Raw genomic sequence first — 27,684 nt, forward strand, 5'->3', positions numbered from 1 at the left:
ATGCAAATTAGGCGATGACGTCATTTAGCGATATCTAGCGACTTTTAGGACACCAAAAGTTACTTTCCTTATTGAGGAGTGGGCAACACTGGTTCAGATTACCATATGTTTCATTAGCTAATGCAGTTCCAGTGGATGCCAGTGGATGACAGGAATAATGTGATCCCAGAACGTTTTCTGTGGTTTTCTCCCCCGTGATGTGTGAACACTTGCAGGGATTTATCCCAAGAGTAACGCACAAACATATCTAGATATACAAATGTTATTGATTAGAAATGTATTTTAAAAGTCAACTGACACTTATAAAGGCTACATACAACGTTTTACGTTGAGATATTTGCGTTCGGTACTCTCTCATTTATACCGATTATTTTTTTAATGGGCCAATATAAAGTTGATTCAATTAGACTTTAAAAAGTCTCCACTTAATGCAATTCATTCATGTACAATATAATTTATTATAAGCACTTCATAAACAATGTGAATATAGTCTATAGATGGATCGATAGATGGATGGATGGATAGATGGATGGATGGATGGAAGGATGGATGGATGGATGGATGGATGATGGATAGATGATAGATAGATGGATAGATAGATTGCTGGATAGATGGATAGATGGGTGGATGGATACATCGATAGATGCTATATAGATGGATAGATATATAGCTGGATGGATGGATGATAGATAGGTAGATGGATAAATAGATTGCTAGATACAATGATAGATGAAAATGGAGTTATGGGTGGATGGATAGATAGATGGATATATTGATATATGGATAGATGAATATTTGGATGTATATATGGAGGTATGTTAATATGTAAATATTTATCTCAATCTCCTCGTTTTAACGGGATGAAATGTATCAAACGCGGAAGTACAGAGTAAGTTACCCTCTTGCTTCCCTTTGAGTGTCTCTGTTCGTGCCTGTGCGTCATCGCGTCCCGTGCTGCCGCCTGCCCGCCCCTTTCGCTCCGGTCAGACTCTCACACCCTCATGGCTTCGTGAGAGGACACATGGCGTCGCGCAGCCATGACCCGACAACTACCCACTACAGACTGACAATGCTCAAATAACAGCCTCGGTTCTTTTATTTGGGAAATACCCCCTTTCCTGCGGTACCCTCAGCAGCAGCCAGCCGTCTGTCAGCGCCTGTCACCGGCCCAGGCACCGCAGCCTGCACCGGCTTCATTTTACTGCTAGTTCAGTTTTTTACAGTTTAAGTTTCCACTCCAGCTCAGTTCATCATGGGTGTTCACGGCTTCCTCGAGTACATAGAAAAGCACTGCCCCAGCGCCGTGGTGCCGGTGGAGCTCCAGAAGCTGGCCCAGGGGAGTATGGTCGGAGGTGGCCGGCAGAGACGCCCTCAGAGCCCGCTGCGACTGCTGGTCGACGCCGAGAACTGCCTCCACCGGCTCTATGGAGGCTTCTACACCGACTGGGTGAGCGGGGGCCAGTGGAACCACATGCTGGGCTACCTGGCCGCCCTCTCCAAGGCCTGCTTCAGTGGCAACATTGAGCTCCTGGTGTGCTTCAATGGCGCCCTGGAGAAAGGCCGCCTTCACGAGTGGGTCAAGCGGCAGGTGAACGAGAGGCAGACCGCCCAGCAGATCATCAGCCACGTCCAGAACAAGGGCACCCCTCCGCCCAAAGTCTGGTTCCTCCCTCCCGTGTGCATGGCCCACTGCATCCGACTGGCGCTCCTCAGGTTCCGCGTCGGAGTGAGTGAATGCCCGGCCTGGTGCTGCCTGTTGAGCGGTGCACCACCAGCGTTAGCAGACTCTGTGGTTAGCCTGCTAGCCTGCCCACCATGACACCACTGCCAACTTCACCCATGACACCCATCTGCTTCCACACTCGGAGCGGAGCGTGGTTGGCAGTGGCGTCAGCGACCTTCTTTAACACCACAGTCCTTTTGATCTCGTGACCTAACATATGTGAGGATGCATGGGACGAACACTACAACAGTTTCTGATCGTTCCATTCATTTGATTAAAGGCCACATATTGAGTTGGTCTGATCCAGTTTGCAAAGACAACTGACTCACCTGCGGGTATTAGAGGCCACAGACAGAAACTGACTGCTGACACCAGAACACACACACATTATTACCAGAGGGGGCTTGATTGAAAACATGTAGTATGTCTGTCTCATATGATGTTGACGACAAATGAAGACATCACACGTAGCTCTGAGAAATCATTACTGTAATTTTCTCATCATGTAATGACAGTATTTGTTAGCTATAGCCTCAAATACGTTAATAATTAAATAATTAATAATTAAGTGATTTACAGCCTTATAGTAAATATAGATTTCTTTATTCTTTCAATTTACATGTATACATTAAGGCTGTGCTGGACCCACCACTAAGTGGGTTGGCTCTTGGGCAGCTGTCGTGTCCACAAATGGATACTGATCCACATTAAATACAGTTGGTGTGTCAAATTTGAGCTAAACCTTTTTTTCTGCTGCCAGTTAAATGCATTAGCTTGTGTCCGGCTGTTCACCTGTCATGTTACACAATGAGTTTGAATAATGACTCTTTGGATTGTCAGAGTTGAGGTGTCAGGACATATAACATAAGTTAATTGGGTGCATCCCTAGCACTGATGTGAACCTGATGCTAACCTCATCAGATCCGGTATGGATTTTTTTTTTTGGGGGGGGGGCTGATGCCGATACTGATTTGTTAAAGTTAAAAAATCCTAATACCAAGATAGTGACTGAGATATATTAAAAAAAAAGATTAGCGTTGTCAAACCCATATGACAATGAAATGTATTTGAGAGTCGATATTTTACAGTTTACCCATAAAAGTATTTTAGGCAACCAATAAATAGAAAGGGAAATACAACCCGATATATATATATATATATATATATATATATATATATATAGTTGCATTTAAAAAAAAAAAGAAAATTGTTTCAGGTAAAATCTGAACATTGATGCACTTACTATCAGCCAGGCAACAAATCGATCAGACTGTCATGATGACGCTGTGAGTGGTGACTTCTAGTTCCTGCTCTCAGCAATCAAATGATGATTCTATTTTTACTGTTATCACAGAGTCTTGATAACACTTCAAATATGTAGCCTGTTAGTTGTTTGTATAGCTTTCAGATGTGTAGAGTTTAACCCACTTCGAGCTGCTCCTTCAAACCTGCACCTGCTTTGCGTTGCTTTGTTTTCCTTCAGTCGAGTGCCTGACTCATCATGTCTGTGTGAGAGGTTTATTTTGAGGTTGTCCCAGCTCAGGCCTAATTGTCATCTCGGCCCCTCCTCAGGTTGTCCAGACCACGGACGACCACCACCTGGAAGTGATAACCTTATGCAAGGAGAACGGCTTCCACGGCCTGGTGGCCCACGACTCCGATTACACCCTGTGCAACGTGCCACACTACTTCAGCGCCCACGCCCTCAAGCTGAGCCGCAACGGAAAAAGCCTCACGACCAGCCAGTACCTGATGCACGAAGTGGCGCAGCAGCTCGAGCTCAACCCGAGCCATTTTGTCATTTTTGCGTCACTCCTAGGTCAGCACGACTCTGCCGCTCACAGATTGGGCTGATGATGGTTCAGAAGAGGCCGACTAAAAGGTGTGCTTGATGGTGTTTTACAGGAAACCACATACTGCCTGATGAAGACTTGGCTGCCTTTCACTGGAGCTTACTTGGTCCAGAGCATCCATTAGCATCTTTGAAGGTAAACTGTGTTCTCTCTCTTATCTTACAGTCCAGTGTAATAATAATAATAATAATATTAATGATAATACTAAGATTGGGGAGAGGTGAAGCTTGATGTGTGACTTGAACTGTGGTTCAGCACATTGACCTGTTGTGACAGATCAGTGAATTGTTCTTCCAGTGGAACTAAGTAGTCAAGGCATTTCTCAGAAAGTCACCGATCTCACTCGCATGTTGAGATGCCATTGAGTTGCATGATGTGTAATATAAGATTTGGTGATTTTGGAAGTATTAAAGATATCCCGGACTCTGTTGCTTCAGTGTATATTTAATTCGTCTGTTGGGAGTTAGACGCATTGCAAGGATAACGTTGCACTTTCCACAGACCATTTGCATCAGCACATCAGAATAGTAAGGATAGCCCTTCCCCTTCCTGTCTGTGACTCTCATCCCCTGACCTGTTTGTTTCTGCTGAAGATGGACAGATTCTTATTAAACACATGACAAACTAAAGCAGTTTTTTCTTCAGTTTTCACCAAAAGTGATTCAGAACTGGAGGGTTCCCTAGTTTTTGGAGAGGGGATGTATTTTAGCTTTTTAATATGCATTTGGTATTCTAGTGAGGACACTACAAGTGTGTTTTAACATTTTAGGATTTAGACAGCCACACATGCTATACATTTTGATTCAGGCACATAACATGAGCCATTTTCATAGTCAACTCCAGAAAGACACGTTTACAACAACACAGAAATCCGCTTTATCATACTGAGATAAATGTAATCTCCTTTTTTAAATTTATTTTTTATTTTTGCATTTATCACACGTTTGTCACATTAACCCAACTCACTTGCAGTAAATCCTACCGAGAATCTCGTGCTGTGTTTCACATCAACTCATATGGACCTTATCCAGAGTTTTGACTGGGGGGCTGGCAGGAGAAACTGGAGAATTTCCAAAAAGAATCTGGAGTTTTAGTGAATGTCTTTAAGCAGCTATGGAAGTACTTGGCCATTTCCAACAGAGCCCTGCCTACTTGACACAGGGCATAGAGATAAACGCACAAATCGCTGTGTTTTGGATTGTGTCTCCTAAACTTTAGAGCAAATCAAACAAACACAAAGTTAACTTCAAGTCCTGTAGCCTACGTGTCCTCATAACTTCTGATTAATGTTGGTGTTTATTGTTATTAGTGTAATGTGAGTGCAAGTCAGGAGGAGTGAGGACATGCAGCAGGGTGATAAAGCCCGAAACGTAGGGGAAACCCGACAGTTTGTGAAAGCATGCATCGGGGAGTTTTAACCGAATTAACCGACATGATGCAAAATGAGGTCGGTTAGATGTTATAAATGTTGGTTTCGATACATTTTAGCTTAATTGCCCCGCTTAGTTCATTGTAACAAGCTTGAATGGCTTTTAAGGGCCATTCAAAAAATCGGATTTAACCAAAACAGCCTGCACATAATTGCATCAATGAAGAAGCCCTGTCTAGGCATTTTATTTTTTTATTTTTGTAAACTCCTGCTGAGCTTACCCTGGATGACCAAAGGTGGACCAGCTCATAGTGGCTGTTTTATTGATTCCACAACTGGATGACAGTGACATTACCTGTCGCTGTCATCCAGTTCATAGTGTGTTTGGGAACACTGCTGCTTGATAATAAATGCTTTTGAAATGACTAGTTTGACCAACTGATGTGGAACTGTTGGTAGATCTTTCTGGAATATGAGGTTGAATATTCACACCACCTAATAAACCGAAGATGTAAATGAGTAGAAGACTGAGCTCCACCACCAGCTGCCACCAAGCTGGATCTCTCAGTAAAGCTGGATATGAATGGATGGTACAGCTTTATTGGATTGGTGAAGGGTTGAGTGAGACAGTTGCATGACAACAGTGCCCGACAGTTCGAGGGCACACTGTGTGAATGGTTCAGCTGCTAGTTTGCGATGAGCTGTGATTAAACCGAAAGCCATCTGGTTCACATGTTGCAGACAAACGCCCTCTATGACACACACACCACACACACACACACTACCCAAATGTCTTGATTGGTGTCTAATCCTCTCTGTTTGCTCTTTTCTTCAAACCTGTGGATTTCGTCGAATGGTGTGCTATGTCTTTTCTAAGAATTTCGTTAAATGGTTCCTTCAAATGTCACGATAAAACTTCACAAAAGGACGAATGGGATTTAAGGTCAGACATGATTTTTGATTAAAAAGTAGGATAAATTGCTTCCTTCGCAGACATGTTACTCTGAAATCTCCCAGAGCAAATTTTCTGGCTGTTACAATTTATTGATATATTATTTTCACAAACCTCTCCATTTGGTCTAATGTTAATTTTAGAGGAGAAAATCACAGAAACTTTTCTAACTCGCTCCACAGGTCCCATTTCTGAAATCTCACCAATAAAAAATATATTATTTGGTTGTTCGGAAAAGTCTTGGGATTCTCATGGTGTTTTCATTTTACTTTTAGGACTTATAGTTTTGAGTAAGAAGCAGTTGTTTGAGGACTGCGCCAGAGTGTAGCACTTTCTCTTCCCCATTTGGTCTAATGTTAATTTTAAAAGGACATTTTCTAAAGGAGAAGGACTTTTCTAACTCGCTCGCACCGTCCCATTTTTTTTACTTTAACCAATAAAACAGATATTTCATTGTACGGTTGTTTTGATTGCCAGGGCGTTCATATTTTACAGATAGGATTTATAGATTTTGAATGAGTGTTTTGTTTGGGGGTTGCTCCCGAGCTCCGATCTCTCTTTCTCTCACACAGTTGCAGTCGTTAGTTAGATACACAAGATGAGGAGGGCTATCACTTGGACAGTGAGTCAGAGGTGGTGAGTTCAATTCCACATGAGGGCAGAACTTTATGAACGTTTTTTAAATTTTCAAAGATTTTGAACAATTACCCTCAAACTTCAATATGACTCAGCGTTACAGCGCCACCTACTGATCAGTGTGAAAATGAAGCATGAGCAATCGGTTCCAAATTTCTCAAACTTCGTCAGAGCCCCGACCTGAACAGATCTATTAGTGTGTATGCAGTGATAGTGATAGCGCCACCTACGTATCCAGTCTGTCTCTTTTTTGAACCAGCCATTTTGTGTTATTAACATGCAGCTTTAAAAAAGAGCCGGGATTAAGCACCAGGAACCCATTTGAAATTTCTTGGCAAGAGGAATTTTCTAGTTGCTCTTGTCATTACCCCATTTTGTTTTTTTGTTGCTGAATGTGAAAACAACCAACATTTCTATTATCATCTTAAAATGATCAGATCAAATTAAAGGCAGGGATGATAATTTGTTTTTGAAAAACCTTTTGTCTTATTTGTTATCCTCTTAAATCCCAATAGCCTTCAATAAATAAAGACAGAGAACACAGAGTTGCTCCAAATGGTTGGACTAGAACCTTGCATGGAGTGGTTGAGTGAAAGGCAACATTGTAAAACCATCTGATTAAAAATGCAGCCATTGACCATTTCTAACCAAGACACTGAGTTGCACATTAGGAAATGCAGTTTTTGGTGTCCCTGGTTTTGACAGCGAAATGCTCATTCATTTTCCCCACAGACTTCATGAGCTGAAACACAGATCATCATGATTCATTCAAATAAAAGGTCAACAACTGCAGAAGAAGATGCTTAACAGTACAAGTCACATTCACCCATTCACAACTCACATTTAAATGGTTTTGTATTTATATAGCGCTTTTCTAGTCTTGATGACCACTCAAAGCGCTTTACATTACAGCTTTACATTCACCATTCACACTCACATTCATACAGTGCATCTTATCTCAGCACTTTGTTATTCTATTGGGGGGGCCATTCAGGGTTCAGCATCTTACCCAAGGACACTTCGGCATGCAGATGGGTCAGACTGGGGATCAAACCGCCGACCTTCAGGTTGGAGGACGACCACTCTACCCCTCAGCCACAGCCGCCCGAACACAGATAGACAACACACACACAGTCATTCATACAACACAGCCCTTTTTTTCTACCACCGTTACCATTCATACACTCTCTGCACAACTGTCAGAGGGAGTTCAGGGCTCAGCATCTTGTCCAAGTGCACATTGGACAGACTGGAGAAACCGGGGATCAAGCCAGCCATATTCTAGTTAGTGGACGACCCTCTACGTCTGAGCCACAGCTGCCCCAAAAGCTTCTTTACTAGGGCTGCAGTGGCTGAGGACAGCTCATGGTGTCACAGTATTTAGACCCAACTTCCAAAAGCTCTACTAGCCTGTTGAGAGGCTGGGGAATGTGTGACAGAGGTGGCAGGTAGATTAAACTGTCTAATGATGTATGTGATGAACCAGTTAGTGGGTTGGGCACAAACTCCTGTTAAAATACAGTAACAGGACCTTGCTGTACATTCTGATGTACAATTCAAGCTGTACAGACCTGCTGTAATCTCTGAATCCCCAGATTTATTGTAACATATATAGAGCTGGATTCAAAGCAGAGGTTATTACAACTGTATACTCAAACATGATTGGCTGACCTGTTGTGACCACCATGTGTGGTCGATCCTCAGGTGCGTGCCCACCAGCTTGTGCTCCCGCCCTGTGATGTCGTAATCAAGGCTGTGGCCGACTACGTCCGCAATATCCCGGACATCACTGACCTGGAGGCCATCGCTAAAGACATCTTCAAACTTTCACAGGTAGGAGAAGTGGTAGATGTGCCAGGAGGACACTGGCTCTTTTGAAAAAACAGTTTTCTACACTGGAGGTGATGGTTGTGATGTAGAAAGATTAGATCATTTACTTAGATATATCAGTCTGTTAAACTATTACAGTAAAATATCAACTCATTTTTTCCTTCAACTTCTAAGACGGTTTTTCCTCAGGAATGAAATTTGAAGTTACCACAGTTAAATGTGGTCTTAACTTTTAGACAGAAAATGAAAAATCCTTGTTAAACGATGACACATCCAAGATCAGAGGTAGAACCTTAAAACTATTAAATAGTTCTATTACAAAATTTGTCCTTCAAATTGGAATGAACTAAATTAATAACAGTTTTGCGGCACTTAATTATTCAGCAGACTAAAGGCTGAATAAACAAAATATTCAGTGATCTTTTTGAAAAGCAGCAGTTACAGTTGTGACTTCAGGAGTTAGCGTGAAGCCAGCGTTTTACAGCAGGTGCTCCTATGTCAACAGGATGATTATTGTACATCAACATTACTGTTGTAGTGAACCACAGCAAAGTGAGCTTTCCAATTAATTGAATCATTGCTTGCTTGGTCATAATTATAGGACGTAGAACTTCTAGAACATTTATTTACATGTCAAGAAAATATTTTACCGAAACTGAATTGGGGCACTTTAAATTCCCATCTGCTGTCAAGTTTTTTTTAATTCATCTTGTTTGGAAAAGCAAACATGTTGACCTGGGCTGCACAAAGAAGTGCTATGGATACAAACGTGGGCACTTCAAAGCTGAAGTGGGAGTCATGACCCATAACAAAGCTGGAGGCCAAATCATTGTCATAATGATTCAGTTTGGGACTTAATAGAAAAGCAACAGTCACACAAGATGCGAAACTGAATAAATGGTTTTTAATTGCTAGTTATGTTTAACAGTATGATCTTATTTACTCATTTTGGTTGCAACAATCTTACATTGTCAAATCTAAATTACACAATTGCATTTTGTGAAGTGAACATAGAATATAGGTCATAAATGTGCTAATCTGAAAAGAGAAAATAAATAATGAGGACTAAAATCACTGTTTAGTGTTTTTAGTTTCTCATTCGAATTTTGTAATAAACGAACATTGCTGTAATATGTTTATCCCTCAGTGAAAATACAGAGATGTCGGTTAAACATACTGTCGGACTGTGCTGCGTTATTCAAACACCATTAATTTTTGGCAAACAAGAAATCTGGCTGCATGTTTCACATTATACCATTCACCAAATTACAATATCCAGTTAAACCATAAATAATTCTTCCCTCTGCTTGTGTACAGTGTGTGATTTCTTGATGTCTTTTCTTTTCAGTCATGCACTGATGACAAAGTCATCCGCTTCAGGAAGGCAGTGGAGTACTACTCAATGGCCAGCAAAGCGCCTCATCTCCCTCCACAGTTTGGTGGGTTTATAAATGATCTCTTGTCTTTGTGTATCGGCTGCTGCAGTATAATTCAGTACACTTACAGTGTTGTCCTCCAAATTGTTTAGAGAGCTACACACTTAAGCAAATTATCTACACAATGAGGTCTAGAAGTTTTGCCATTTTAGTAAACACAGGGGTAATTAATAAAGAGACAACAATTTGAAACCAAGACTGAGACCATTACAAGAATGTTCACAATCTTGTTTTGTGATAGAGGATGATGGACCTATAGTCTGACGTTTTCAGACCTGTATATAGTAAATATTACACATCACACCTATTTTATTGTCCTCTGACTACATGTATCATGTGACTATTAATCATCACTGAGTGCCCCCCCTCCGAGAAAACGCAAACAAAGAGCAAATCCAAACTGCGGATTTAGAGAATATTTACAACTGTAGTAATTAATAAGGGCAACATACTAAACAGAGCTGCACTTATTCACCATTAACTAGCTGGTTATTAGCAGCATATTGGTTCTTCATTAGTTATTAAAAATACATTATTTATGTTAATAAGTCAGTTGTTATTTTGCAAAGCCATATTCTACATCCAGGTTTTCCATCAGTTACATCCTTTGACTGTTGCAGGAAGTAAGGACGTTTTGGTGAATTCCAGTCCTGATTTTCTCAATGTTGGCCTTACTAGGTTGTAACCACAAGAATGACAACACGTAATGAAGTCTTTCTACCTGAGAACATGTTCCATATTCTGTGTAAAAGTTATTTTCATGAGCTAATATTAAATCCTTTTCCTCTGCCTTCTTTGCAAAAAAGTAGTCATTTTAATTAGTTTGAAATGAGCGCTAACAAGTGGACGGCTCTAAGTTCAACAGTGATCACATCAGATACACATTATAGACACATTTGAGTTTTGATCACTCAAGACGCATGTGGCCACATTCTTATGTGAACGCAAATGTGTCCTGTGCTACATTGATGACCAGCTATTCAGCTGACGTCCTCTGAAAGTTTTCAATTAAGACGTATTTCTACACTTTTCAATGTTTCACTGACAATAAATCAGTGTCCACTACTACAATATTAACATTGAACACTAGATATAGATTTTTTTTTTTTCTATTTCAAATAATTGAAATTAAATTTTGTGTCTCACACAGGACCTCCTGTTCTCTCCCTTCTGCTCACACGTTTCATATTGACATAATTTCATGTTCATCAGGTGTGATCTGATGAACTTGTTCGCCTTAGAGACGGATGTTAACACCATGTCTGAAAAGGATCTGTGTCCCTAGAACATAGTTAGTTCACCAGCTGTTTTCTAACTGTGTGTGTCTGCTGCTGAGCAGGAAGTGCGCAGTGGATTTGTACATTGTTTAATTCTTTGAAAAAAAACAGAGCAGTGACAATGAACAAGAACAGTGAAACTATTGATTATATGCACTGAACTCCACGATATCGCTAGAAATTATCCAGAAGGACTGTATCTTCTGAGTTTTTCCAGCCGGCCCCCTAGTTAAAACTACTAAAGCAAAACGTGAGAACATAGCTGGAGATTCACTGCAAGCCAGTGGGTATGTTAATGTCTAACGTGCAACAGATGCAAAATCAGAATCAGAATCAGAATTATTTTTTTATTGCCATGCATATTTGCACAAAATTGGAAAATTTGGGAAATTGCCTTGGTGTGGTTGGTGCACTTTACAAACAACAAATTAAAAACAACAATATCGAACAATATAAAGAAACTGATTCAAACTAAAAACAAATATCAAACTGAAAACAAATATCTCAGGATAAAAAAGAGAAGCCATAAACATAGAAGAAAAAGACTAGGAAACATTTTTCCGGTCTTGTGCAGACATGTTTACTTCTGAAAGTGCTCTAGTCGAGGTGAGGGGAGCTGCTCTAGTCGAGGTGAAGGGAGCTGCTCTAGTCGAGGTGAAGGGAGCTGCTCTAGTCGAGGTGAAGGGAGCTGCTCTAGTCGAGGTGAAGGGAGCTGCTCTAGTCAAGGTGAAGGGAGCTTCAGATCCAGTTGATAATTATCTGTATATTCTGGGCGGCTGTGGCTGAGGGGTAGAGTGGTTGTCCGCCAACCTGAAGGTCGGCAGTTCGATCCCCAGTCTGACCCATCTGCATGCCGAAGTGTCCTTGGGCAAGATGCTGAGCCCTGGATGGCCCCCCATAGAATAACTAAGTGCTGCAAATCAGTGTTAATTTCGTTGACGAAGACTATGACGAAATATATTCGTTAACGACCTTTTTTCCATGACGAAGACGAGACGAAGACGTAACGAAAACGAATCTTTGAAAATAAAAACTATGACGAAATCTATTTTAATTTTCGTTGACGAGACGAGACGAAAATGTTGGTGGTTGACTAAGTCACAATCATTTTTAAAACATCGTCGTATCAGGCCGTCATGAAGTATCAGGAGCGGGCGAGTGAGTGTGTCTGTGTGTGTCTGTGTATGTGTGTGTGTGCGCCCCAGATAGGGCTCCGGTCCGTAGCTCCGCCCCCCGCCTCGCGCATTCGCTCAGTGAGACACAGTGAAAGCAGAGCGCGTTCTTGTGGAGCAGCCTCTCAGTGACTGCTTCTTAACTATGAAAACAGTGAAAACCAGAGTTTCTCTGGTCTCAGCTGCTCAGAGATCAGCCCCTCAGCTTCTTCATCAGAGCAGAAGCTGCAGTTGGTTTGTACCGATGTTCAGTTTCTGTGTCAGGCTCCAGTCTGACCTGCTCTCCCTTTTTGTTTTCACATTTAAAATTAAATATATATTTTTAAGCTATTAGGCTGCAGCTATATGTTTTTATAGAAAAGGAGTTTAATGTGGCTATTAAATGTGACTAAAACTAGACTAAAATGGAATTTATTTTCGTCGACTAAAACTAAGAAGGATTAAAATGACTAAAAGGTGACTAAAACTAATATGCATTTTCGTCAAAAGACTAAGACTAAATCAAAAATAGCTGCCAAAATTAACACTGCTGCAAATAGATGCACTGTATGAATGTGTGTTTGAATGGGTGAATGTAAAACTGTACTGTAAAGCGCTTTGAGTGGTCATCAAGACTAGAAAAGCGCTATATACAGTTGCAATTAGAAATATTCAACCCCCTCACCTCAATAGACATTATAGTGATGTGGATGACAGATAATGACAAATTACAAAAAAAACCTCATCAAACAACAAAAGATATTTATTGATGCGTATTTTAGTTTTTTTGACAACAGAAGTTGACTTAACTTTGAAGTTCAAATGAAAAATGTAACTCTTTCAACACATGTGCATGTGCAGTATTATTCAACCCCCCAGCTTCAGTACTCTGTGGCGCATCCTCTAGCTTTTATAACTTCTAAAAAAAAAATTCGGTAAGTGCGGACAAGCTTCTTACACCTCTCGATTGGAATCTTTGCCCATTTTTTCAAGTGCAAAAGCCTCTAGATCAGTGATGTTTGATGGCTTCCATGCTGCAACTGCCTTCTTTAAATCCCACCAAAGATTTTCAATCAAATTTGAATCTGGTGACTGTGAATGCCACTCCAGGACGTTCCAGGATCTTTTTCTCAACCAAGCTTTGGTGGACTTGGAGATTTTGCTTTGGATCATTGTCTTGCTGGAAAGTCCAATGATCACCAAGGTTTAATTTGTCAACATTCCTCTTTAAAATGGCATGGTATTTCTGTGAATCCATGGTGCCATGTACACAGTGAATCCATGGTGCCATGTACACAATAAAGATTGCTAGTTCCTGCTGCAGAAAAACAGCCCAACATCATCTTTGACCAACCTCCATGCTGGACTGTGGGGATGGTATTCTTCTGGTCATAAGCCTGTCCTTTCACACGCCAGACATACCGCTGGTCCATATGTCCAAAAAGTTCCAGTTTGGTTTCATCAGTCCATAGAACTGTCACCCAAAACTCTGTAGGCTTATCCAAATTCCTCCTGGCATATTCTAGTCGACTTTTGATGTTGCTTGTGGTCAAGAGCTGAGTGCGTCTTGGAGCCTGCCATTAAGTCCTTTATTATGCACTGCATGTCTTATAGTTGCCACTGCAGCACTTGTACCAGCCTTCATCAGGTTATCCTGTAGGTGTCTTGCAGTCACACAGGGATTTATCTGAGTTGTTCTGACTAAGTTGCTGAGGGTCCTTGATGAAATGTTGGGCTTTCTTCCACGGCCAGGCATGTTTGAAGCTGCTCCATCAGTTGTAAACTTCCTTATAATGTTCCCAATTGTGTCTCTTGGAATATCATTTTTTGGGGAGTTCTTCTTCTACCCAAGGCTTTTCAGGTGTGATGAAATTATCTCCTCTCTCAGCTTTTGTGTAAGCTCCTTTGTCTTTCCCATGATTGCAACTCACCTTGAATACCTTCATGGGTGGGGTTTATATATGCATCACAGCTGAAGCAAATGAAGGATCAGTATAGAGTTCCCAAAGGCTTAATAATGTTTCAACTCAACTTTAGGACAAAAAAAACTGTCAGACAGCTTTAAAAACCACAATATTATATAGGGGTTGAATAATTGTGACATGGCTATCTTAACAAAATATGCTGCTACACACAAATACTATATCATGCATTTTCCATGTTGATTTTCTTTATCATTCAACTCATAAAGAAGGCATCCGAAGCAGAATCTTAATCAAAGAACAAGATTCTGTCTACTTTAATTGATAAATCCTTAAAATCTTTGGGGTGTTGAGTATTTCTGATTGCAACTGTAAATACAAACCATTAACCATTTACCATTCCCCAGCACCAGGAATGTTTTTCACATTGTAACATTATTTTCACGTTGTCAGTTAATATGTACTGTAATTATAGATTTAACTAATTGGTATATTAGTATATCTATAAAACCTCCCCACTTGCATGTTCCCACATACGAATACGGACATGAACTGTGTGTTATCTGTGGCTCTGTGCAGCATCTCCAGCCTTTATCAAGTCTATATACTGAAGCTTTGTGTGTCTTTTACAGTCTCACCAAAACTCATGGGAGTGCCTGCTTCAGTGCCATCTCCCAAAATGCTCAACATTCCGCAGGCGCCGCTGCTTTTAAAACCTGGGGTAAGGCTTTCGAGGAGACTGATGCACCAGTACTGCAGGTGGCTCGTCTTCACCAGACACCACATGTTCATGTTTCCCTCTGTTATTCTCAGGTCCAGCACTCTTACCCGGAGCCTCTGTTGGAGCGCAGCCTGGCTCTGGACACGTTGAACAAAGGCCTCCCAGAGCCGAACAGCTTCAGCCACATTCCTCCTGAAGGGAAGCACACACCGCTGTATGAGAGGTCTTCTCCCATCACCCGGGGCCAGGCCGGGAGCCCCAACCACACAGAGGCTGCTTTCTTTAATGCCTCCTCCACTTCCTCCTCCTCGGAGAACGATGAGAGCTCAGGCTCAACTGCCAAGTGAGTTCGGCACAAACCAGCTCTCTCTCTGTGTGACTGTCCTCTTTCCAGGAGAAGGGTTGTGGCAAGGGACTTTCCCACTTGGATCTCCCAACAACAGCCAGACATCAGCCATTGACTTCATCATTGAACATCCTTTAATTTCACAGAAAATTCTTTAATCAACGTAAATTGTCCAACACAGAACCTTTTCAGGTAGCGTGTCTCTGCTCTGTCTCTGTGTTCTCTCCAGTCTCTCTATGTGTCAGTCTCCTTCATGTGTTTCACTCTTATGTGGCAGCTCTTTGCTGCCTTCATATCCAGGGAAGTCATCAGCCAACAGCTACAGTTTTTATTGCCCTCTACATACCAGCCTTTTCCATAATGATAAACCACCTGTCAGATGTTCAACTGTTCATCTTTTAACTGCTACATGACTCACGTGTATGTTGTTTTATATTTATTCATTTAAGTGACCATAAGGGAGGTTGGGAGAAGAATGGACATCCTCCTCACTCTGAGAACACAAGAGACGGACAACTGGGAGACCAAACAAAGGTGGTTTAACATCAGAAACACATCGGACCCGCTGATAACACCAGGTCACTATCTCACCAGTTAAACATACTTAAACTTGTGTCTCCTCTATCCTCAGACTGACTTCTCTGTGACCTCTGCTGTGAGCCCCGGGTTGAAGGCTGCAGGTCTCCACAGCCTGAATGCCCAGATCCCCTCTCTGCTCTCCATGCCCACTAGGAACCACATGGATATAACCATCCCACCTCTCCCTGATGTGACCCCCGAAGTTCTAAGGGTGGCCGAGCACAGACACAAGAAGGGCCTGATGTTCCCTTACGTCTACCATGTTCTCACCAAGGTTAGGAGGTCTGGGCCATCAAGACTGAATGGACAGAGATTCACGCGTCTATTCAGATCTGATGCAATGCATATACACACCATATTTGTGTGTAGTCAGTCGTCTGTGTCATTGAGCAGCATTAATGTAAATGTGTGTCTGTGTGCAGGGGGAGATTAAGCTGTCTGTCACCATTGAAGATGAAGCCAACAAAGACCTGCCTACAGCAGTGCAGCTGTTTCGTCCTGTACGTCAATATGTTTACGGAGTGCTCTTCAGCCTGGCAGAGACCAGGAAGAAGGCAGAGAGACTCGCCATGAGGAATAATTGCCTCCCTGAATGTGAGTCCGACAGTGTCTCTTACCTTCTTGATTACTTTATTCCGTGGAAGTAGTGGTTTTGTATTATTTCTGACATGTAGCCTGAATTGTGGGACCCACATACACAGAAACTAGGTCCTAAGCTATGTCAATTCAACTCAGTTCGCCACAGATGGACTCATGTCAGATAACTCTTATGGGTAATTAAAGAAAATAGGATGCTCCTGACTGAAAGGTGGAGCCAGAAAAAAACGGCTAAATACTTTTTTAAATGAAAACTTTATCCATTTAAGATCAAATCTACAACATAATAAAGGGAGCTTCGAGAGGTCTGAATTCTTTCTGAAGTCTCGGGTACTGTTTACTGACAGATTTAACTGCAGTCAGCTAATACTGCCAGTTTACGTAAGGCCGATTTATCAGTCTAGCTCTCTCTGACGTGCAGCAGAGTCTCTGATGAGCTCTCATCTATCTATTTGAAGATAGATAGACTGATTTGTATTTATTTTAGTCAATTGGAACCGTGAATACGACACGATATCTTTAAATCCCTTTGTTCCCTCCCTCAGACACATATGTGATGGTCAAAGAGTGGGCTGCCTATAAAGGCAAGTCTCCCCATACTCCAGAGCTGGTGGAGGCACTGCCCTTCAGGGAGTGGACCTGTCCCAACCTGAAGAAGCTGTGGTTGGGGAAGGCCGTGGAGGACAAGAAGCGCAGGATGAGGGCGTTCCTGGCCTGCTTCCGCTCCGACACTCCAGCTATGCTAAACCCTGCCAACATCCCCACACCCCTCTTGGTGCTCTGTTGTGTGCTGCGGTTAGTAGGCTGCTAATATCCAGAACCAGGTGTAGTTTTACACACAGATACAGTATGATGATTTCACTGTCGATGTAAGGAGGGAGACCTGTGTGAAGGAGAGTGAGGATTTATTGAGATGAATCTGATCAGTTCCTGTTATTTGTAACACTGTTAACCTTCTGTGTTTTGCTTCAGGTTTATGTTACATTGGCCAGGAGTAAGAATTTTGCGTCGTAACGAACTTGATGCTTTCCTAGCCCAAGCACTTTCTCCTAAACTTTATGAGCCTGACCAGCTGCAGGAACTGAAGGTGATTTTGTAGTGTTCACGATATGGGGAGTGTCTGAGAAACACGCACACATCATGAATGGCCGGTTGTCAGTCACACCCGAGAGTTGCATGTACTCTCCTGCTCAGAGAGCCGGGGATTGACGAGTGAATTGGTTGGTGTCTCCTGTTGGACATCATGTTGTATGTGTTTCTCTCATACTCCTCATATTCTGCAGACAAAGCAACATGCTTGTGTGAAACCCTGTTTGGGTACAAGCATGTTGTTCCGTAGCTTTGCTCTGAGACATATATTTGTAGAGCTTTTGAGGCGTGCTCATATTCCGTGTGGATGGTTTATCAACTCCATGCCTCACACAGAGTTGTAAAGAAGTCGAAGCTCTGTTTACATTCGGCCTTTGTTAGTGTAAACCATCCACACCCGCTGTGTGCTTGTGATCTGTCTGTGTGTAGCTCTGTCAGAACATGTAGTTTGTGTCTGCTGGCTTTCTGTGTTGGCTGGATCTGGTCGTCTAATGATGTGTTTTTTGCAGATCGGGGTGAATGGGCTGCTTACGCTTGCTCTGTGCTTTGCTTCGCTGTTGATTAATCTGAATTAGGGTTGCAAAATTCCGGGAATATCAAAGTTGGAAACTTTCTATGGGAATATACGGGAATTACCGGACATTAAGGGGAAAATGTTGTGGGTAATTTATACTAACTGTATTTACCTTGTCATATACAGACATAAATATAAACATTTGTTTTGTCATAGGCTGATTTGAGCCCTGAGGAAACTTTGGGCACTTGAATATATGCTTCTGGATCTGTGTCATTCTTAACATAGGTCTTTGCACAGTATTTGCAAATTTACACAGCCTTTCCTTCTACATTGGCTGCGGTGAAATGTCTCCATACATGAGATAGTGCACGTGGAATTGTTCTGTAGAATAAGATGAGAAAAAAGTTTCTAAAAAAGCAATGCCAGAGAGATTAATAGTTGGCCAAACAATTGGAATCGTCTTTAACAATATTTTACAATTGATGGATAAATGAATAGAAATAGGCTAGATGAACAGATGAACAATCCTCAATCAGCATGTTAGTATATTTCCCCAGTAATATCATCAAAACTTACCTGACTAGTCCTGCACACTACATCAGGCCTCAATAGCCCTGCTGTAGTGTGCAGGATGCTGGGAATTATCTGCATAAGTGATGGAGATATTGCACAGTGGAGGTTTGAAATTCAACGTGCTGGGTGTGCTGCATTACATACATCTTTAAAATAGAGTTTTGAATGATGCTTTTATTGCTCAGCGTTTAATTTGCGTGTATATTTTTTTTCAAAATTCCCAAGCTGAATATTCCCATGAAAAGTTTCGGGAAATTTACCGGAAATTGTCCGCCCCTTTGCAACCCTAATCTGAATGCTCTGGGTGTTAGGGGGTCAAATAGAGGGACATACTCTCTTTTCGTTTCATTTCAGCAAAAATTTTAAAATGTGTTGGTTCCCCCCCCCACAGATCGACCACCTGGACCCACGAGGAGTCCAGCTGGCCGCTCTGTTCTTGAGCGGTGTGGAAATGGCTCTGTTTGCCAACGACGCGTGCGGACAGCCTATTCCCTGGGAGCACTGCTGTCCGTGGATGTACTTTGACGGCAAACTGCTGCAGAGTAAACTCATCCGGGCCAACAGGGAGAAGGCCCAGCTCATTGACCTCTGTGATGGTCAGGTAGCTTGTTCACACTACCCACAAGTCAGCAAAGCATGCTTCCACTTCAGGCCTCGGTGTGATTCACTTTAGCTGAACAACATCTAAATGCAAAATCATGTTCTGAATGGACATGGATTAATAAGCTTTCCATCATAGTGTGGTTGTTTTCCCCATCTTTAATCAAGAGCATGGTCTTCCAGTGTGAGAGTAGGGTTTCATTGATATCATGTTCAGATTTTGTAATGCTTTCACTCCATACCCTACACTCTAGGCTAGGCAATATGGCATAAAATCAATATCACGATTATTTCAAATATTTACCTCGATTACGATTAATGGATGACTATAATTTTCGTCTTCTCTTTTCTAATGAAACACATGCAGAACATTGTTTTTTGTAGCTATAGGCTCCAAATGTATATAATAAAAATGCTTATTCCTTAATATGCATTACCATGATGAGCCTCCAGATGTGATAGTGATCACTGTATTACTTATATAATATTGAAAAGCAGGCTTCACTGGACTACCTAGATGCTGTGGTGGTTGTGAGGTTGTATAGGTTATGTTGGTGGAGGAATCTGGGCTCAGTGCGTTGTGAACATCTGACTGACTTACTGTAGTGAGTCGGGTCGTGTCTGAATCAGTGTCGCTACCCAAACTCTTAAGGGGCTGATTATCTTTGAAAGACTCACTGTGGATGGACTTGAAAACACTTTTAACACAATTAAAACGATAAGGCTACAAACATCCCCTAGTGCACTGTTGTTAGACTGGTACTCTCAATTTACAAGAGTATATGTTGTAATGAATTACCACAAAAGATGTTATCTAGATATTTAAACTTAAAAAGTTAGAACAATGAAATCATCTTGTACTAAAGCAAACACATTTCCTTTCTCAGATCGGTGGAGGACTCTGTGTTGTTGTGGTTAACGTTCATTCAGTTAAGAGGCTGCAGTTCAGTGGATCAGTAACAAGCTGATCAAAAAGCTGTGCTGGAATGTGTACTTGTCCACCACCTTCAATGGAATAGCCACAGCTTGAACTAATGTAGCAGTCTGTTAAATAACGCTGATAATGATCAGGGTCTGAAGCTATGATGTCATAACACTGTAGACCAGGGGTGTACAAACTTTTTGTCCCGAGGGGCCACATACAGAAAAAATAAGAAGGACTGGGCCACTCACCCTGCCACGCCCCCCTGTCCTGGAGCGGACTGTTGACAGTGCGACTCAACCGCGTCGCACAGGGTTGGGGGGGGGCGTGGCGGCCTTCTGAGGGACAGCTGGCAAGTCAGGGCTGAGAAGTGCAATACAGTGTGCCATAGTCCATTATATTACGTTACATTTCATTTAGCTGACACTTTTATCCATAGCGACTTACAATAAAGGCCGGCGCATAGTTCTGCGGCTGCAACTTTCACGCAGTTGTGTAGATGGACTCGTTTTAATTGATGGTTCTCCAAGGGTTGCGCTTGTTGCATAGCAATTCCCCGCCAGAACGACCACCTGGATATAGTTATAGTTAGCGGACCAATCACAGCCATGCGGGCTGCATGAGGCTTGCGTAGCTTTGTCGTGTAGTTACAAAAATTGGGCAACGCACTCAAGCACGCAAGAAGTGCTTGCATAGCCCTTCTTGCATGTCTCTGAAATCGCAGAAGCATGCGCCGGCCTTAAGTGCATCAACCCCGAGGGTACAAACCCAGAACAAAAAGAATCAAGAAATTAAAATGTCTACAAAAATAAAGCAAGACAAAATGCTATAAGTGCTACTAAATTGTTAGTAGACAGTGGACAAACCAAACACTGTTTGAGTTTTTATTGCAACAAAATGGTTTTCACAGGTTGTTTCATGTTTGGAAGGGGAGGGTGAGGGGAGGGTGATTCCACTGCAACATGCACCTTTACCACTAGATGTCACAACATTTTACACATTGAACCTTTAAGACCTAGCTGACAATCCTCAAGACTCAGGAACACACCTAATAAATGCAAGCCTCTACAGGTCCTCTTCGAATTAATTTTAGAATGAAAGACTGCACCCATTTGTTCTCATTCTAAATATTTTGCTGTTTTTTTAAAAAAGGATACAGTTGTAAAAAAAGTTTGTTGAATGGGAGGGCAGGTGTTTTTCCGTGGTTGTGATTCGTTTTTTTCTATCTTCAGTCTGAGCTGGTTTCCAAGGTGGAGAGGATGCGTCAGGGTATCTTGGAAGGTCTCAGCTTCACTCGTCCACCTCACCCTCCTGTCTTCCCCCCGCCGCCACCAAATCCTCACGGGATGCCTTTCTACGCCCCCAGCGGTTCCTTCTACCCCCCACCCACTGTGATGCCTCCTCAGGGAAGAGGTAGGGGGATACCTGGTGAGTACAGCCACAAACAGTAAGATGCCATGTAGTTTTGGATTCGGTCCTAAAAGTGTTGATCCTGAAGTTATTTCTCTGAAGTCATTATTCTAAGATTTAAAGTAAATCTTAGAATATTCCCCCTTAAACCCAACTTTTCTTATCACTAGCCGTTTTCAGGCATGACCTCCGAGTCTGCCTTTCACAGATGCACAGCGCATCAGGAGGTTCTCTGCACAGACACTTTCACAACAGCAACAAATCCTCCGCATTATTCAGGCAAGAGGAGCAGCCGGCTGCAGCAGACAGAGGCAGGAAGCAAGATTTAACTCTGCTGCAGAGATTATGTGATTTTGTTTACAACACCCCGACACCATCGTCTGCTCTTATCCCCACAAACTCTCCTGACATCTTCGTTTGTGTCTTCTATGTGTATGACACTGCTTTTTTCACCAGGAAATATTTGTTTTCTTCTTATTTTTTAATATTTGCGTCTGTCTGCTATTCAGTAACTTGCTTTTCCTTTTCTAATCAGGCCTTCAAGGAATCGCGTCTCAGGGTGGGAAGCTGGAGATCGCTGGTACTGTTGTGGGTCAGTGGGCCGGAAGTCGACGCAGCAGAGGAAGAGGGGGCTTCCCTATTCAGGTGGTGTCTGTTGGGGGAGGAAACAGAGGGTAAGAGCAGAAGGAAGTTAAGACGCAGCCTCATGTATTTTTGCAAATTTTCATTAATTGTAAACTACGTTTATTCTTTCATCCGTCTGTCTTCTGTAGTCGTCTGCGAGGTGTGATATCCACACCTGTCATAAGGGCATTTGGTCGAGGAGGCAGGTACCACACTCAAGCCTTACAGAGTCATGGAGCGTACCTGGTAAGTCAGTGATGTATCATTATTAACATACACAAGAGTACAGCTGCTTTCAGACATGCACTGACTACCGGCTAATCTCTGGAGATCCTCTGGAGGGGCTGTATGTGAGATGTCAAATGTTGGAGTGAGAGCCTCTAGACTTTCACCTGAGTTTCTCTGGCTGGCCCCCTAGTATAAACTCTAAAGAATGTCTGAATGAGCTTATGTTTGAACACAGCAGAGCAGTTTTCAGACACGACATCCAGGTAATATCCGGAGAATTGCTACGGAGTTTACCCAGAGTCTCCTTTTCACACATGCACAACAAAGCAGGAGGTTTTCTGCACAGACTCATTCGCATCAGCAACAAATCCTGTGTGTTATTCAGGCGAGGGATGGAGCCGCCGGGTGTAGCAGACAGAGGCAGGAAGTGACTATTCACTCTGCTGCTGCGATAACGTGAATCTGTTTCTTATAGCGCCCCAACACCTTCGTCATCTCTTATCACCACAAACTCTCTTTACATCTTCGTCTGTGTCTTCTGTGTGTGTCACCACTTTTTCACAGTCCTTCCACTGCAGCTCATAGAGGAAGCCCAAAGTGACACTTAATATTAGTAAAATGATAGAAAAGCTCTTCGGATTTTGTTGCCTATTACTCATATTGAACTTGCAAGTCCTCCTTTGATATCGAAGTCAGAGCAACTGTCGTTACCTTGACATTTAAACTAACACGATCAAAGTACGGGAGTGAAAATATAAATTTTAAAGTGTGAAATTGATATTCATAATTACATGGATGAACTAGAATGGTATTCAGTATAGCTCATACCTCTCCCAAGGCCCTTGAATTCAAGTAAGCACCTAAGTGGACACATTCAATGATATCATTCCTCTAAATATACCAATTACTCTTTTGCATATATTATTTCTGTTTGAAATTGTTCAAAATGTAAAATGTCCTTTTTTGAAATTTTAAAGGAATTGAATAAAAGTCCTGCATCTGCCCCTTTGTCTAGATCAGCCTGAATTGAATCGGTTCTTTCTCTGTCCATGTCCCATCTTTCCACCAAGTTTCATGGAAATCCCTTTTGTAGTTTTGTAACCAACCAGCAAACAAACTAACAGGGGGAAAAAACAAAACCTCCTGGTGGAAATGCATGTCAATGTCCAGTGAAATCCTGAATATACAGCATGGAAGTCCCAACTAAAACTGATCCACTGTATGAGGGGATTCACCATGAGAAAGGAATCAAGCATCCCATTCTCTCACTATGGTTCTTCATAGGATTCTTCAAGAAGTCAATAGCAAAACTAAATGTAGATGTAGTGACCTTAGAACATGTCATATATGCTTAATCCCTGGTATCAGGCAGTACCACTCTAATGCATCAGGGATCTAATGTTACTCAAGCATTGCAGCTCTTTCTGCTGTACAACAGAAATAATTCAGATTCCATGTGGGAAAGTGGCTTCTAAAACAATTCAAGAAATTTGTAACATGTTAGTCTAGTGCTGCTGTAAGTGGTGTATTTATGCCTCAGTGTTTGTTTGAAAATCTCATGGAAGTGTCCACTAAAGAAAGAAACCATCTTGTGAAAAGAAAGAATGTGCTCGGCATTTCTAACACCAATATAATTTTGGGATATTTAGAAGTTCTCTTTAATGTGGTTCAAAATGAATGAATAAAATAAAACATAAGGCTCTACCGACTATGAATATCCATTGCAAAATTTGTGGGTATCTGAGTTTTGGCTTTTGTGGAGGAAATCTTCTGAATCGTATGCAAATGGTGAATGTTTAATTCAGATTTCATGGTAGTCCCACCAGTAGTCTGGAGTTAAAGTGTCTGGACCAAATGCAGTAGGAGAATCTCCGCTCAGACGCATTCATAACACAGAAATCTCAGGAGTTTGAGTGTGGGGTGATGCAGATTCACGATGTAATGTCTAAATAACGCTACTGAGATCATGTGTTTTGTTTACACCACATCTACACCAGCATCAGCCCTAATCACCAAAAACTCTTTAACCTCATCTTTCCAAGTTGGCGTGACACCTCTTTTAGTCTTCTCAACCTGATTCATCCTTATTATTTTTCTATTTTGTGTCCGTCCAGACACATCATCTTCACACCCAATTTCCTCAGAGGAATCTACTGCTTTCTCAAATGTGCTTATTCAGAATATTTACCTGGGCAGTGGCTGGAAAAACTCTCGAGAGCCTCTGACTTGCACATTTACACTCAAATACAGTCCCTCCACATCATTTCAGGAGAATATCTGGAGTTCAGTGCATGTCTGAAGGCAGCTATGGTGATGGGTCGGGGCACCATACGGCAGGTCATATAAACATTACTGAAAACCTGGAAGAACAGCCTCTACTATCTGTTTTTCAATAATGAAGTATAATCCTGCCAGTTGTTAAGCTTCACCATATGTGATTCACAAAGATCACAACACTGTTTCGCTTTTCACATTTTAATTACAGTGCAACAACAAAGTACACAACCATTGTGTGGGCTTTCAGCATGTGATGTGTGGGAACTAAAGAGCCTCTCTGCAGGTCTTTGTGCTGTTTAAACCCCCTTGATTTTATCCTTAATTGACTTCTACTTCTTACTCTCCAATCTTTCTGTTTAACCTGAACCGTCAACCCACGTCTGTGTTTTTTTTTGTTCCGGGTCTAACATGATCTTTCACAGTCACTGCTGCTGTTTAACTGCATCATTTTCTAACATCCTTTATTGTCTGACATCTGTACCAGAGTAAGTCTGCTTATAAGCCGCCTCATACATCCGGACACGATGCAGTGAAGGAGAAGAAGGATCCCAAGCCGGAGGAGAAGGCATCCTCCCCTGCACCGTGTGACGGCTCGGCCACGGAGAACGGTACAGACAAAGAGCAGGAGCAGCTGAATGGAGATAAAGAGGATTGCAGGGCGCTCATCGTCGAAAGTGCCTTCAGCAATGACTCCAAGACGTGCAATACTAATCCTCACTTAAATGCACTAAATGTAGATGGGGGCTGCCATAGAGATGAGGGCCTGGAGGCCGCCGTCTCAAAAAGAGAAGTGTAAGCCTATTTTTCTAGAGAGGGTGATGGATGAAAGATGGAGCAGCGTTAGGAATACCTGATAATTTGAAAAGCCTACAGTCAAATGTACATGTTACCTCTCAAAGAATAGAGATGAATTTCAGATCTCTCTCAGTAAACACACAATATATGACACACCGCGATATGAAGGAGTCCCTGGTGACATCCCAGCGTCACCATCGTTTCTACATGTTTAAGAGAATTACACTTTTCCTTTTCTTTTAATACTAAAAGCTTTAAGAAGCTTTGATTGGGAATATTTTTGTTCTTATAGGTTAATGATCTACCAGTACTTGGCACCATGTACACGTGACAGTACAGTTTAATCAGTTTTGTGTTGTCATGATAGCTGCACGTTGAAAACTACACGTAGAAACAGAAAAGCAAAATGCAACATGTCCCCTTTTGGTCAAACACTTTTGTGTTTGATTCCCACTGAAGCAGCAGCTCTCTGAGGTTTCTGCCACTTAGCTGTAACGTTTAAATTTATTTTTTTCAAAAATGAGACACAAAAGATCTCTTCACACCCTGTTAGGTTTCCTCACGAGTGGAGCTGTAGCAGCTCCGCTTTAACACAAACCTTCTGCATGGTTCACACATCAAAGAGGTGTGTAGTTATTATGCATGTCGTCCTTTTTCTTCCATCTTTACAAGCACCGTGCCCATTTGCAAATTGAAGAAACGAAGAATACCAGTGATATCCGATAAATGATGTTAACTGCTAGTAACAGATTTGTTCTGACCTTGTTTATTTCCCCTGTGATACTGACCTCTGTTGCATTTAGTTAAAAAACTAAAAAACAATATTATGTAGCTACTTTGAACTAGTGTATTCATACTGTATTGTTCTCTGTTGCTGTTCTGCATTAGTCAAATAACTAAGAAAAAAATTATTCATAGCTTGGATCAAAGTCTACCCTTTTGTAGCTCAAAGCAACGTACTCGACCTTCTAATGAAAACTTTAGCCATCAGCCAGTAATTGACTTTAGTGTTGTTTTTACCCTCACACCACCTCTACACCAGGATCATAATTTATCATGTCCACTTAATAATTCTCCTAAAGCTTCTCATTGTCCATTAGTGATCAGAGAAATGGTGTACTGTACCCCCCCCCCCCCCCCAGTCCCTCTGCAAGAGCTGAATATAGGTTACCTTCTATGTGAGCTGATCACAGTTTCTTCCTAACTCATGGATGTGAAAGATGAACTGCTGTTGGATTGGATGTTGGATCATGGGGATGGTGTATTTGAAGGAAACTTAGCTACAGTGCTTAATAAAACTATATTCTTTTAGTACAACAGTTGTTGTTTGTTTGATTTATTTATTGCTCTTCATACTGAAGCAGAAGGAACACAATTATGCTTTATACTTCTTCCATTTTCTAATGCAGGACAGTGAGCAAATCTGCTCCCAATACTAACATCTGATCTTAAAATACACACAAAAATGAAGATGTCAAAATACACCAAGGTCAACATTTAATTCCTATGATTTTATTATATATTTTTCAGACTAATACAAATTTTCTACAAAATGTAGCTAATTCTGTTTTGTTGGGAGCCTTTCAACTGATTGACAGTCTTCTTTAGTGGATGGAGTTTGATCTGTTGGGGCTTGGTCGCCAGGGATGACATCACAAAGGTCCCTGACATCACTTGGCAACAACTCCATCTCTATGATGACTGAATAAACTTGATATTCTGATGAAGTGACAATGAAAGATTACAGAGGCCAATAAAGTGTTTCAATTCCTAATACAAATCCATTACAGACGTATTCAGCTTATATAGTAGTGCGTAATTAACGGTAATTGAAGCATCCAACCAAATATGCCATTTATACCAAGGGAAAAGTAGCTTACAACTTAAAGATGTTAGTTGTAGGTAAAAGTAATTAATAACATAATACTGGTCATGTGTCTAGTAAATGTGCAAGTATACTGTACATGGTAATCAGGCACATTATCTAACTATTTTATGACCTGAATTATTGTTGAGTTATTTATCACACAGTGATTGCTCTCTGATAAAGCAGTTCACCATCCTATAAAAGATCATAATAAATAATAAAACTTGACTTTGACCTTCAGCATCATTATGAGCTAGGACTTATGATCAATAAATAAATATTATACTTCTCTGCAACCGTTGGCTGATGGTTCTTTAAACCCAGCTCATACTTCAATATTTAATTTTATTATTATTTCAAGGATAGTTTTTGAAAGCGTGACCAATTATA

The 27,684-nt window shown here is 41.5% G+C and overlaps 1 protein-coding gene across 2 annotated transcripts; it reads left to right on the forward strand.

Annotated features, from left to right (window-relative positions):
- Window positions 1-924: 924 nt before the first annotated feature.
- Window positions 925-26,746, forward strand: LOC133959727 (constitutive coactivator of PPAR-gamma-like protein 1 homolog). 2 transcript variants are annotated; one of them, XM_062394619.1, is made up of 17 exons: window positions 925-1,726; window positions 3,296-3,542; window positions 3,629-3,711; window positions 8,238-8,366; window positions 9,712-9,802; window positions 14,782-14,870; window positions 14,963-15,213; window positions 15,666-15,750; window positions 15,848-16,069; window positions 16,218-16,389; window positions 16,938-17,187; window positions 17,365-17,479; window positions 18,963-19,172; window positions 21,326-21,506; window positions 22,039-22,177; window positions 22,277-22,373; window positions 25,117-26,746. In XM_062394619.1, the coding sequence occupies exons 1-17, from the start codon at window positions 1,253-1,255 to the stop codon at window positions 25,426-25,428; spliced, it is 3,147 nt and encodes a 1,048-aa protein (XP_062250603.1). In that variant the 5' UTR covers window positions 925-1,252; the 3' UTR covers window positions 25,429-26,746. The 2 variants fall into 2 exon arrangements, with proteins under 2 accessions (XP_062250603.1, XP_062250601.1); XM_062394617.1 differs by having other exon boundaries at window positions 927-1,726; window positions 21,326-21,521.
- Window positions 26,747-27,684: the final 938 nt, after the last annotated feature.

Source organism: Platichthys flesus, chromosome 2 (assembly GCF_949316205.1).
Source record: "Platichthys flesus chromosome 2, fPlaFle2.1, whole genome shotgun sequence".
Lineage (NCBI taxonomy): Eukaryota > Metazoa > Chordata > Actinopteri > Pleuronectiformes > Pleuronectidae > Platichthys > Platichthys flesus.